The sequence below is a fragment of the Musca autumnalis genome, unplaced genomic scaffold (assembly GCF_047663935.1).
Source record: "Musca autumnalis isolate F117 unplaced genomic scaffold, ASM4766393v1 scaffold_5, whole genome shotgun sequence".
NCBI classification, from domain to species: domain Eukaryota; kingdom Metazoa; phylum Arthropoda; class Insecta; order Diptera; family Muscidae; genus Musca; species Musca autumnalis.
The window spans coordinates 20,995,064-21,009,059 of NW_027412088.1; the positions used below are offsets into that span (position 1 = coordinate 20,995,064).

General features: G+C 38.2%; 2 protein-coding genes across 4 annotated transcripts in view; both read right to left on the reverse strand.

Annotated features, from left to right (window-relative positions):
* The window catches only part of Dh44-R1 (Diuretic hormone 44 receptor 1), a 145,376-nt gene extending 142,718 nt beyond the window's left edge, over nucleotides 1-2,658 (reverse strand). For 2 of the 3 annotated variants that reach the window (XR_012408479.1, XM_073956233.1), the window contains exon 1: nucleotides 2,042-2,658. The gene's annotated coding sequence lies outside the window, so the exon portion shown is untranslated. The remainder of the gene's footprint in view (nucleotides 1-2,041) is intronic. The other variant, XM_073956232.1, reaches the window with a different exon arrangement.
* Nucleotides 2,659-3,031: 373 nt separating this feature from the next.
* Nucleotides 3,032-8,399, reverse strand: Upf3 (UPF3 regulator of nonsense mediated mRNA decay). The gene is made up of 3 exons (XM_073956234.1): nucleotides 8,240-8,399; nucleotides 6,947-8,173; nucleotides 3,032-3,361 (listed from the first exon to the last, which is right to left on the reverse strand). Exons 1-3 carry the CDS (start codon nucleotides 8,315-8,317, stop codon nucleotides 3,122-3,124), a joined length of 1,545 nt encoding a protein of 514 aa, XP_073812335.1. The 5' UTR covers nucleotides 8,318-8,399; the 3' UTR covers nucleotides 3,032-3,121.
* Nucleotides 8,400-13,996: the final 5,597 nt, after the last annotated feature.

The following is a 13,996-nucleotide window of genomic DNA, read 5'->3' on the forward strand; positions in this document are numbered from 1 at the left end:
TCATAAATATTGGACAGATCGGGTGAAAATATATATGGGAGCTATATCCAAATCTGAAGCGATTTTGATATAATTTAGCACACTTATTTCTAGACCGAATTCAGTCACACATTCCAAATTTCATCAAAATCGGACTTATATAGCGTGTTTGGTGCAGCAAATATGTCAAATCGGCCGAAATAATGTATGGGAGCTATATCCAAATCTAAACCGATTTCGATATAGTTTGACACATTTATTATACCCTCAGCCTTTAGGCTAAAGAGGGTATTTACACTTTGATACGACCAAAAATGTGCCTCATCGAAATAATGGTTTTAGACCCCAAGTATGTTTGTACGATATCCGTTTTAGACAATTTTGAGTCGATCTAGCAATGTCCGTCCGTCTGTCTGTCTGTCCGTCTGGCTGGCTGGTGCGCACGATAACTCTCGAACGGATCAATGATTCAAATTTTGGGTATCGAAATATTTTGTCCAGATTTGATTTAAGTTCGAAGATGGGCCATATCGGTCCACTCCTTCAGGTACCTCCCCCACAAAAGTTCAAAAATTTTCGGAAAAATTGTCCGCACGATAACTCATTCGAGTACCTCCCACACAAATTTCGGAAAAGTTCAGTTTAGGGCCATCTCTCGAATCACTGTGATTTTTGTTTTAGCAACTTGTATTCACTGTCCTCCATACGACGGTACAAGTTTCATTAGGGGCAAGTCCATACTTCCTGAGAAAATAGCCTGAAAGTTGTAAAAAAACCCCTGTGACACCGTGTGAGGTGGTTGAAGCGCAAAATAATTCTAGAACGGATCTGCCGATTCGGTCCAAAATTTGGCCTTAGTAATATTTTGTCCAAACATAGTCTAAGTTTGAAGATAAGCCATATCGGTCCCCTCCTTCATGTACCTCACCCACAAAAGTTCAAAAATGTTCGGAAAATTTGTGCATACGGTAACTCTTAAAGGGAGTGGCCGAATTGGTCCATACTTTACACATCCTAATATATCTACTAGATATAGATAAGGTTCAAATATGGACTATATTTGTCCAATCCATCCGGTACCTCCCACACAAAATTTCGGATAAGTTCACTTTAAGACCTGCTATCGAATCACTTTGATTTTTGTAGAAGCAACTTGCATTCGCTGCCTCAATTACGATGGTAAACGTTTTTTCAGGGCCAAGTCCATACTTCTTGAGCAAACAGCTCGAAGGGTGTAAAACCACCTATGGCACCATATGTAGTGGCTGGAGATCCACTTCCATAATGGTCAATGTCGATCCATTTCTTTTAGTATCTCCTCCGCAAAACTTTTGATCTTTAATCCTAATCAACATTTTTGTCGGTTCAAACACCCAAAACTTTTAAAACCCCCTAATACATACGTTTTTGGGAAAAAATTGTTTTAATATACACAGGCTGAGGGTATATCTCTATCGGCAAAGCCGACTGATACCTTTTTACTTGTTTTTAGACCAAATTCAATATTGTAAGTCAAGCGGGGCCGACTATATTATACCCTACACCAGTGCATCCAAATCTCAACCAATTACAATATAATTTGGCACATTTAGTTCAAAAACAAATTCCGTCACATGTTCCAAGTTTCATCAAAATTTGAGAGAAATAACGTGTTTGGTGCATCAAATAGACCAAAAAAATATATATGGGAGCTATATCAAAATCGTTTACAAGTTACATACAAATGCACAAAGACATAAAACCCCTTACCACAGCGTGGGGTAGGGCTAGAAAATGTAGACTTCCCCATTGTAATCACCTGTTAAACTGGAGGGTGATATTGAAGATATCGAAACTTATCAAATCCATCCATGAAACAAATGTTCTTATAACTAACTCCCTAGTGATCAAAACATTTAAAATAATCATCCTTGTAAAATTTTTTATAATTAAATATTTAATTTGAGACTATACAAAATGAATGACCTGAAATATATTTTTAGATTATGCTAATCGTCTAACAGAAGCCTTTCATTATCCACCCAAATTTAAGTTGATGAGAAAATTATGCAAAACAAATTACCTTATTTTTTTAATCCGCTAAATACTGTTGGGAAATTTGCTATTCTATCCTTAATGGTGATGATGATGTTCTGGTAGACACATTTCAGTTTTTCTAATTCGCTAATGCAAATGCAGCAACAACAACAATATTCATTTTTTCACTTATTAGTTTTTTTCAATTTGAACATTTCCATTTGACTTCTTTTCTTATCCATCCATTTAATTTATGTAATAAATTTCATTTCTTTACTAAAGACCTTGCTTGACTCAGCCTGTTGTACTCCTTAGCGGCTGCAGCATCATTAAAATTTCCTTTAAATGTTATCCTCATTTAAAATTCCATTAAACTAAATTCACATCGTCGTTATCATTGCATATCAATTACATGACACGCCCGCCTTACATTTCATTTGATTCCACTTTTTCACTTTACCCAACTACTTCATTATTATTTATTTATTTATTTCTTTTATATTGTTGTTACTTCTTCTTTTGTTTTCACTCAAAATTCAGTTGCATTCTGTTTGAAGAATTTTAAATAGGCGCCACTTGTTTTTCTTTATTCAAAGTGTATTGTATTCCGTTTAAAGGATGTTGTTTGAACCGCATGCTTTCGAATCCCGCAATAGACTGACTTCAAATCAACAACAAACCATAATATTAAAAGGAACCATCTGTCCAATGTCTCGCTAGGTGGGTTAGTGGGAGGGGTGGTTGACAGCTGTGCACAAAAAAGCTTCGTTGCACATTCAACAGGTGTTCTTAGCTTTTTATTTTTTTGGAATTTATGTTGGAATCCAAAAATAACATAGATTCCATATTCCGGATAAAACAATGCATACAATACACTTGAATTCCACAGCTTGGCATCCATAATATCTACTTGTGTTCCACATCCAGTAACATACAATCCACTTAATCCACATTATTTATAAAAGCTTTAGAATATAAGAGAATATTAACCCCAAGAGAGAGCTTACATTCCTCGCAAAAAGCTTTAGGTTAGTTATTTATTAAATTTTCAAACCATTTATTTTCGAAATATTTAGTATGGTTTATTTTATTATGTGCTTGTACATGTGTTTCAAATGACATCCTTTTATTCAGCCGCCTGATGGTCATCTTCACTGCCAGCATCTTTTGTTGTAGATTTCCTACGATTTTTAGAACGCTCTGAATAACGTTGCACTTTCTTATGCCGGGTCTGTTCATCCTTTTTACCAGATTCACAGTCCGATTGTGATAGACTTCTTACGTCCTTGGAAGTCGAATTCGAATCGCTTTCTTCGGATAAACGTAAACGTGGCTTGGGTTGATAAATTGCAATTGATGGCCGATCCTGGAATGAAATAATGCAAAGGAAAGTATTAATAATTAATTTTCAGTTCGGAAATTATACTTTGTTGTAGTTTTAACAGGTCAGGTGTTGAATCCGTGTGGGGTGTTCCGTGAAATTATAAGTTTACAGTGTTGTTGTATTGAGGTTTGAATACCGGTATTGCCCATGAAACTAACTTTGGATATAATATGACGAAGACCAAATGTTGGACCAAATCGGTAGAACAGTTCGACCGCCACATATGGTGACATAAGGGTTTTTTACACCTTTCGGGCTGTTTTCCCAAGAAAAATGGACTTGCCCCTGAAAAAACTTATACCGTCGTAATGGAGGTAGCGAATGCAAATCGCTTCAACAAAAATCAAATCGATTCGAGAGCAAGTCTTAAAGTGAACTTATCCGAAATTTTGTATGAGAGGTACCAGAAGGAGTAGACAAATATAGTCCATATTCGAACCTGATCTATTTCTGGTAGATATATTAGGATGTGCAAAGTATATATTACATCGGTCACTTCCTTCAAGAGTTATCGTGCGCAAAATTTTTCCGAACATTTTTGAAGTTTTGTGGGGGAGGTACCTGAAGGAGTGGACCTATATAGCCCATTTTGGAACTTTTGTGGGGGAGGTACCGGAAGGAGTGGACCGATATAGCTCATCTTCGAACTTAAACTATGTCTGGACAAAATATTACGAAAGCCAAAATTTAAATCGAATCGGGTTATCCGTTCGAGAGTTATCGTGCGCACTAGCCAGCTAGACAGACAGACGGACGGACATTGCTGAATCAACTCCAAATTGTCTGAAACCCATTTCGTCCAAACATACTTGGGGTCTAAAACCATTATTTCGATGAGGCACATTTTGTCCGTATGAAAGTGTATATACCCTTTATAGCCTTAAGGCTGAGGGTATAAAAGGAGGCAAAGGCACTAGCAAATAAAGGTGATTCGCTTTGTCGAAACAATTCTGTCTACAGAGCATCCGACCCAGGTTCGTGAACATCTGACTAAAGTTCTCAATCTGTCGATAGCAAAAATGGGTAGGTGCTCCCGCTACTGAAATCAGGGGCAAGATTGCCCGCAAGAGGTGAATCATACTCCCACAGTGTCAGACGACGGTAGAACAATCCCCACAACCAACTATTCCCGATCCCACGGCATCGGTTTTTATCGTACCAAATTGACCCGGAACCACACAACATCAGTGTTCCGGCCAGCGGCTGCCACCTCAGTTTACATATGTTTGTATTTGTATTAGTTTTCTGTGTTGGGAGCAGCAGCATATCCCGGAATGACTGCTCCGGATTCTTTTGATCCGTTCCGGGACGGAGGAAAACCCAGGACCAATATATTTAAGCTAGGTTTGTCACATCCGCATCTTCACCCATACACAATCTTCGGTGAGATGCAATAGATGTCAGGAGTGGGTGCATCTAAGAGGACTTGTCCATGTAAGGGATTACGGTAGGGACTATGTTGCTGCATGCTGTGTGTTGTTGTCGTCTGACTACGAAACTTCCCCGCTGTCACACCAACAGCGCCCGCTCAGGCAGCATTTAATACCAGCCGTTGTTGTTCCAATCCCAGAAAATGCATCCTTATTTCAATTTAACTGCCATGGACTCCGAGGTAAGATTGGGGAAATGGTGGACTTCGTTAGGCGGAAGAATATCAAGGTCGCGGCGGTGCAGGAAACCATGTTAACAATAACTGTAGTATACAGCGTACTGAGGAAGGGGATTAGCTTTCCTATTTCACCAGTCTTATTCAATACTGACCTATCTCACTTGAGACTGACCCTAATCATCCGTACATGGAATGTAAAGGGGTAGCAGCTAGGTGTGGAACTGCCGAGGTGGAGTTTTTGAACGTATACATCCCGCCGATAAATAGCTATATTTCAGGTTACAAGCCTAGCATTAGACCGCTTTTGGTAGGTCATAACGCCAGACCTGAAAATTCGTCATTTCTCTTGGATCAGACCATCTCCCCATAATTGTCCCCATTAGCAGACCGCCCGATTTCATCGCCTCTGAACGCCGTACATTCGTCAATCAAGGGAAAGCTGATTGGCCAAGTTTCAGAAAGTTCACTAATCACCGCTTCAGAGATCTGCTCAATCCTTCTGATGTTCGAGTAGCGGAAAGGACGTTCCCGAGCAAAGGCGACGGGATTAGCCAATTAGCGTAATGAGCTTCGCCGAGCCAACCACAATGACCCCAGAGTCAAGGAGCTGACACTGGAAGTTAATATGCATCTTAAAAGTTGCAACATTGGAGCCGGTACAAGTAAATTGTGTGCAACGGTTGAGAACCCTGGAAGGAGGGAAGATAGGACCTCTGTCACGTTCGGTGATGTTACGTTGACTGACCCGAAGAGGTGCGCAAGTTATTTCAATCGACAGTTTGTCGAGCATCCGGGGAGTGACAGGGCGAAGAGTACTATGTCGCATCAGATCTCTTCCTGCCGAGGATGAATCACCACAGTTTACAACGGATGATGTTGCGAATGTCATCAGGAACGCTAAATCATCCAAAGCGTTGGGCCCTGATGAATTCTCCATGGTAATGCTGAAACAGCTGGATGAGTCGGGAGTGGAGTATCTCACTAAAGTTCTCAACTTGTCGCTAACCACCCTCATTGTTCTCGAAGTCTGGAAAATGGACAGAATGGTCGCGCTAATGAGGCCAGGCAAGAATGCCAGCAAAAGTGAATCGCGTTAGAAATATCTACCCACAGCACGACTACAGCGACAACAGATGGCGTGCATCTCCACACAATTAAATTCAATTACATGTGTAGACTCCAGTCGTATGTTCAGGAACAAGAAGTCCAAAGCCCGTAGAGTGAAACAGGGAGTTATCCAAGGTGTGGAGATATATCCGGAACTGTTTAACCTCTACTTCTCCTGTGATTCCATGATACTGGCGTAATCTGTGATGACATCTGTGCAAGACTGAACTCCTATTTTACCGATCTTACCACCTTTTCCACGCGAGGAATATGCAGATATACGCCACTAAATCTACGGACACTCTGTTCACCACATGGACGGCGTAGGATAGAAGAGAATCTTAGCAGAATTCCGACCACAAACTGCCCTAAAATTCAAAGGGTCACGTTTACGTCGTCCGCGCATGCCGCAGCTATCTGCGACAAACTGAAAAGTAGGAATAAGGTCCTCAAGTCCCTAGCCAGCCACACTTGGGATGTAGATAAAGAAACCTTGTTAGCCACATATAACGCGATAGGTGGGTCTGTGGTGAGCTATGCGGCGCCAGTTGGATCCGCAAAATGATTTGATACGCAATTGAATAAGATTCAAATTTGTCAGAACACCGTCCTGAGAACGGCAACAGGGTGCCTCCTCAAATCTACAGTGGACCATCTACATGAGGAGGCAAAGATTTTTCCAGTACAGCAGCACAATGGCATGCTTTCGTTGCAGTACTTGCTCAGGTGTTAAGGCGAGAGCCCTCCCAATCGCCACATAAAACAATGACAAATTCATCTAGCCCTTCCATTTCCAAACAAAAAAAACGCAAAATAATTGTATACCAACAACAGTGTTCAATAACACTTACCTTATTGCGAATACGCCTTTCTTCACGTCGTTCCTCTCTCTGCTTTTCAGTCAAGGAAGCCAAAAATTCTTTGCTATCATTATCCAATTCCCCAGTGGCAGCTTTAACTTGGGATACATCCGTTTTAAAATCGCTTTTAGACTTCTCCAAGTCTTCTTTGGGTTTAGTCAGTAGTTCCTTGTTGCTCGCACTGCCCAACTTTTCAGCTTGAGTATCTACCACGGATGGTGCCGTTGGTACTGTTAGAGTTGTGGCCGCTGTTATAATGAAATTTCTCACAGACTCTGTTAGCATATCAACTGGTTTGGATTTCTTTAATATTTCGATGGGTTTACTTGGTTCTGCTGCAGCAGACGAAGAAGAACTTTTAGTGTCACCACTATCTTTTGCCGATGATTCAGATTGTTTCCCTTCATCTGGTTTCTTGGTTTGTGTGGTGCTATCATCTTTTTCTGTTTGCATTGGTTCACCACTATCTTTATTTTGCATTTCCTTCTGAGCCTTTTTCTTTTGCAAGTAGGCCTCATGGCGCAAACGATTACGTTCCTCTCGACGGCGTGCTCGAGCATTTTTGGGTTCTTCACGATTTTGTGAGGGTTTCTGTTCTACCTTCTCAGGGGCCTTGTTGGAGTTGTTGTTGTCCGAAGTTAAAACTTTTACCGGTTGATTGGGTGTTGTGGTGGCCTGTTTACGCTTTTCTTTTTCCTCCTCCCGACGCTTCTTCTTTTCAGCAGTACGCTTTTTCGATTCCTCACGACGTTTTTCCTTTTTGCTAGCCAAATATTGCAGCAAAGGTGTTGATGTAATCTCTTCCTTTTTGGGATCCAAAGAGAATTCCAATTTACTTTCACCTCCCTTTGCGGCAGCTTCTCGATCTTCTTCCAGTTTCTTAAGGAACTGCTGATAGTGCACTTCTTGTTCAATGGTATTGACTTTACTATCACTGCTGCGTGATTTGTTTTTTAAGAAACCCTGGAATGGAGCGAACTCCACAATAGCAGCATATTCATTGCCCTTGTTGTCGACAAAAACATATCCATCGAAGCGGTCACGAAATAGAAACACATCCTCATAATTCTTCAGGGTAATGTAAGCCCGACAAGTAGCATCAAAGCCCAAAGACCAATCCGCAGCAGCAAAATAATAGAAATCGTGTTCTGGCAGTGGATCGATTTGCTTGAGAAATTCCTCTTCAGTCATGGTTGGCGGAAGGTGACGTATAACAATCTAAATTGAGGTTTTTCATGTTTTTCTTAGATTTGTGGGTGAATTAAGGAAAGTTGTGCTACTTACCTTTGTTGGAGGCTTGGCCTTATCACGATTTCTGTCCCGTCGAGACTTTTTAGTTCCACTTTTTTCGTCCTTAGCCATGTTTTTAAAGGAATCCTCTTGCAAGTCTCTGTATTATACGAATAATAATGCATGAAATAATAAATAACAGAGTTGCCTTAAACAATCGAACGGCGTAGAAAAATAAGGGAGAGATTTAGACCGATAAAGACGAGGAATCAAAACAAAACGACAAAAGACGACAGGGTTATAAAAATGAATTTTTGCAACACTTGAATTTTTAGGGATCTGTAAATATTATTTTTTATGTTATTTTCATGGTGATTATTTTACTAAAGGCCTCGACACATACGGTCTGTTCCTTTACTTTTAAAAATGGTAAAAGTAGTGAACTGCTCTCATATAAATTGTATTAATTCTAAAGTAAAGGAACGCTTTGCAGGTTAAAAATGTTAAGAAATGGTAACCTCAGCACGTAAAGGAACAGAGCAATAATAAGCACGGCACTCTTGCTGAAGTTATATCTGATAAAAGACTAAAGACCAAGTTCGACCTAATAAAAATATTTCAGAATCACATTTAAATTAGGTCGATCTTGGTCTTTATTCATTTGTCAGATATGACTTAAGCAAGAATGCCATACTTCTTATGTGTCGAGGACTTAAAGCTTTTCAGGGGAAGCCCATACTTTCCGAGCTATGGGCCTCTGAACTTCCGAAAATTCCTTTGTTTACTCGTAATAAATTAAATTTAAAAGAAAATTGTGTTCCCGTGCCCGAGATTTGCTCCTGCCCATAGGAGAAAGTCTTAAATCCCCGGCCGAAGGATACTTTATATTGCATATGATAGTGTATTGCGCAAGCTTTACAATAATACCCATATTGTCATTATCCCTTAAAAAATGACTGAATTAGGACGAAAAGATTTACCTGTGGTTAAATTTTCAGATTTTTCTGCCAGGTGTTCGTATAATCAATTTGTTCCAATGTTTTTATTTCGGTACATAAGCTGCTTCGCCTGTTTGCCTTGCTTTCGTTCTTCATTTCTGACATAACAAAAATAAAAGAATAAAGAAGAAAAGGGCAACATATTTCGAAATTGACTCGGCCTTCTTTATTCTTTTATTTTATGTTTCAGAAATGAAGCAGGAAAGCAAGGCAAGCAAACGAGGCAGCTTATGTACCCAGGCCTTTACATTGATTACTGGCAAGGAAATTTTTTCGGCAGTGAAGGCCTGGGTACATAAGCTGCTTTGCCTGGTTGCCTTGCTTTCCTGCTTCATTTTTGACATAATAAAAATAAAAGAATAATGGAGGCCGAGCAAATGTCGAACTGGGTTGCCCTTTTCTTTTTTATTCTTTTATCAGAAGCAAGCAAGGCAACCAGGCAAGGCAGCTTATGTACGTAGGCCTTGCGGTTGTTAGTTGGTGTGGCAGTGAATATGGTATTTTTCGAACTGTCACTTGGAAGGCCCACAGAAGGTTCGCCATTCAGAGTTCTGTTAACCAGTTTTGACAACAAACATAATAGATTTTACATTATTGTGATTTAAGTTTCCTTGTATTTTAAATCACAATAATGTTTTTGACAGTAAACATAACAATCAGCTGGGCTTATTGTCCGACTGTATAGACTGTGGTCACTTGCATGTGTAAACGGGGGGTATACGAAACTAGTATCATCTTTCATGATGTGGAACAGAACTATTGTAAATCGTTTGTAAACACGTTACAAAGTTGTCAATTGCCGCCGATAAATTCTAATGTCAGGCCAAGCATGGTATAAGTAAAGAGGTAGATTTAAATGAAAAAAATCTATAGAACCCTTGTTTTTCCTGAATTCATAAAACTTCAAAATTAGTAAACAAAAAGGCAACAAGTTGGTTTGTTTTCAAAATATCAATTTTGAGAATTTTATATAAAAAACGCGAAAAATGAATGAAGGGCCAAGTTTTCGCCACATAATCGAGTTGTGGATACGATAAAATGTTTGTTTCCATAATAAGCTGAAAGATTTCTTCCATACAAATGCTCTAAAAACAATTTTGAAAATCATTGATTTCGATTGTTATTAAAATTGTTGGCATATTATTCAAACATCACACACACACATACAAAGATTGTGTATATTGTTCTGACGTATTAGGAACAGTCGAAAGAAAAAAAATTAAATTGACAGGAAGCTTTAGCTAACCTTTATTATTAAACCATGAGGCCAAGTAATATTTTTTGGCGCGAAATAATAATGTTTTAACGGTAGTTTTTTATTCATTTTATATTTAAAATTTTTATTCATTTTGTAATAGTGTTTGGGTGTGTTTTTAATTGTAATTTAGAAAAAAAAGATGTCAAGAAAGGCAAATGAAATGGAATAAGAACGAGTTGTCGTGTTTCGTTGGTTATGATCAAACCACAGATTGTCGTGTACTTAAAAGGTATGGAGAAGACAGCTTCGTAAGTAGATCTCGGGTTGTTTTGGATCGAGGGCGTCGGTTGATGTGAACGCTGGACTTGGTCGGTCCTACTACATTTAATTCGTGTCGTTTCGAATCATTATCGTGATGGTCTTTGTTGGAATGGCAAATTATCAGTCGTTGAAAGCTATTGTCAAATTTGATTTCTTGCTAAAGAATATGAGAGTTCTTAGCAAATTATGGCATAGATTGCTATGGTAATGCGTGTAGAGAATGTGCAGAATAAAAAATAAAATCCCACTTCCTTAAACTTATAGGTAAGTGCATGTTTGTTACTCTATTACATAACCTAGAGAAAGCTGGATTGGCCGAAACACTATGATTTCGTGTCAATCCGGTAGAAAGAACTCGCAGCCGCGGGAATGCCTCCAAAGTTTGAGCTTTTATCCACTTTTGGGTGTTTTTTGCCACGTGTTTTTAAGTATGGTCCAGTAAGAATTGAGGCATCAATGAAACATCAGAATGCATTTTATTCCAGTCCGGAATTTGACGTCCCATAGTTTTCCATACAGGTATGTGTCGAGACGAAAACGATTGTAGGTGTGATGCATGTACATTTTTCGATCTCGAATTGTTTTCGATATCGGTTTCATATTCCATTGTGTTCTATGGAAATTTGATCAAAAAAGGGTGTGATGCAATCCGATAATCGTTTGTTTTTCTTGTTTTGAAAACGGTCTTATTTTTGTGGTCGATTTATAAACGATGTAATGAATTTTGAGAGATTTTTAGGAGAAAAGGATTGAAATGTAAGCTCGTTTAGAGAATAGATAAATTTCGATTTATTTTCCCTACTTTGGCATATTTTGTTGAGAATATTTTTGATATTTTGATAAAAAAAAAAGCATAGAACAAAAAATGTACTTTTAACATCTGTGTTTTCTCCAAATTGGTGAATGCACCCCCTTAATATGTTGTTATGCACTGTTTGTAGATCTCATCATGTAATAGCGCAAGAATTCCCTCACTAAGCTTCCATATAGGCCCATTTAAATAAGAACACACATTTATCTTATTTTTAAGTCAATTTATTTCGGTTTTGCTTTCGCCACAACAAAAAAATTGTATGCCGCTTTCATCTGAGGATTTGGGGTCACTAGTCTGTTTTTTGTTTGGGGGAATTTAATGAAATTGAAACAACGTGGAATTGAAATTCGATGCTGTTTCCGTCACATCTAAATACGATTCACTCGTTTTGGGCAAATCGTTTTTATCCCAAATCGATTCGGAATTCATCACATAGCTGATAGATCGAACTTTCGGCTATGAATAGTCAACTCATTTCTTAACTTATCACAGAGGATTTTAATTGTTCCACAAACATCCCATACGGGACAATGGGGACTTCTCTCATATCAATGAGTGCACCCCGATTCATATAAGCTCAATGATTTGGGACCTACAGTTTATCGCCGAGTCCGAACGGCGAGTCTAAAGGCCTGCGTACATAAGCTGCTTTGCCTGATTGCCTTGCTTTGCTGCTTCAATAAAAAATAAAAGAACAAAGAAGGCCGACCCAATTTCCAACTGATGGCAACCCAGTTCGAAATTTCGTCTTTATTCTATTATTTTTATTACGTCAGAAATGAAGCAGGTAAGCAAGGCAATCAGGCAAAGCAGCTTATGTACGCAGGCCTTTAGACACTACTTTTGTAGAGAAATTTTTCATGGCCGAAATACTCAAGAAATGTCGCCAACATTACACTCATACCTCTTTATACGGCCCCTCCTTTTACGGCATTTCTCTATAACGGCCTGTTTAAATTATGGAACACCTTCGCTTTGCGGCGCTTTGTGACTCGTTATACGGCCAGAAGAAATCGTTGATTTAAGAAGAACATCAGAGAAATGTTATACAACAGACACTGGACAATTTTTTTAAAGCTGTTCCATGAAAAACTTGATTTAAATTAAATTTATTAGTCCCAATTTACATTGGGTGAGAGAGAGGTGAGGCATATGGTAACCCTTTGCCTTTCAGCACCCTCTCTCACCTACAAACTGACAATTGCCGCAAGTAAACTCGCCCAATGTAAATTGGGACTTACATATTTGAGATATTTTTATATACACAATAGCTCTGTTCCAGAACTAAAAAGTTTTTACAATTTTTACCACATTTTGCCATGGTAGAATAAGAAAAGGTAGCAGCAATACCCAGCTGACTGAACTGGGTTGTAGTGTTAGTGTCAAATTCCATTCGACATTTTATTTATTTATTTCTATGTTCGATGTATATTAGGGATATATATTTTTGAAGAACAAATTTATTCATCAGAAAAAAAAACTATTTCCCATAAAGACGGCTTCATATCATTGACATGTAACCTCCTCCAGGTCCGAACGGCATGCCGCACACTATAACACCTCTTATAGAGGCGGTACAATATTTGTTAATATGTGTGGTATTTTGTTAAACTTGAAAAGAATAAAGCCCTAATAAACATGTGTTTTTTTGTTTTCAAAAGCAAATGATTGAAACATCTTCTCTTTTTTCAATGAATTACCAGAGACCAGAAACATTTTTGCAAGTATTCTACTTTCTGCGAGAAATTATGCATTTAGTGGAATGATATGGAAACATTCAAATTGAAAATCTAACGAGTTTTCATTCATGTTTTCCAAAATATTCAATCAAATGTGAAAAATTATTAGTTTTTTAAATTCCAATAATTTATAGACATTTCCTTGTTTTGTTTACATTTACGTTGACACTAAGGTTTACAAACAAAAACAAATTCCTTTGTGGTTGTTGTTCGAGTTGTATTTTTTGTAGTATTAACTTTACCTTGTATTTGTTCTACCATGACATTTTGCCTTCCCGTACACAAAATTTATATGAAAAACGTTTACGACTTTTACAACTTTTACCACTTTATAAAGTACTGGAACAGGCCAAATATGAATTGTTTTGGTTTTTTGTTATTACATACATACCTACTTAATTTTCATGCTTTACTTGTTTTTATTGCTTTACATATTGATTTTTATTAAAACCACGATGTAATAGGCATATTTTTACTTCCACTGTAAATTGAAACCTTATCTTTAAAATAAATCGGAACCCATCTCTTACTGTTAATATGAATTTGTATTGCCTCGCTTTACGGCGTTTCGCTATTTCGTTATTTTGGGAACGTATCTATGCCGTATAAAGAGGTATGAGTGTACTGAGATCACAGAGGATTTTACTGCAGATATTTTTTACAACACGACTTGTTGTGGAGTTTGGGTTATAGAGATAACACCACGGCTACGTGTTTCAATTAACGGATTTTAAAGGATTG

Bases quoted from the DNA above. Each gene is read 5' to 3' on its own strand.
- Upf3 (XM_073956234.1), bottom strand. From the start codon at position 8,317: ATGGCTAAGGACGAAAAAAGTGGAACTAAAAAGTCTCGACGGGACAGA. The intron at 8,174-8,239 runs GTAAGTAGCACA...ACCTCAATTTAG, and splicing joins AGGCCAAGCCTCCAACAAAG to ATTGTTATACGTCACCTTCC. The intron at 3,362-6,946 runs GTAAGTGTTATT...ATTTCATTCCAG, and splicing joins AAAGGCGTATTCGCAATAAG to GATCGGCCATCAATTGCAAT.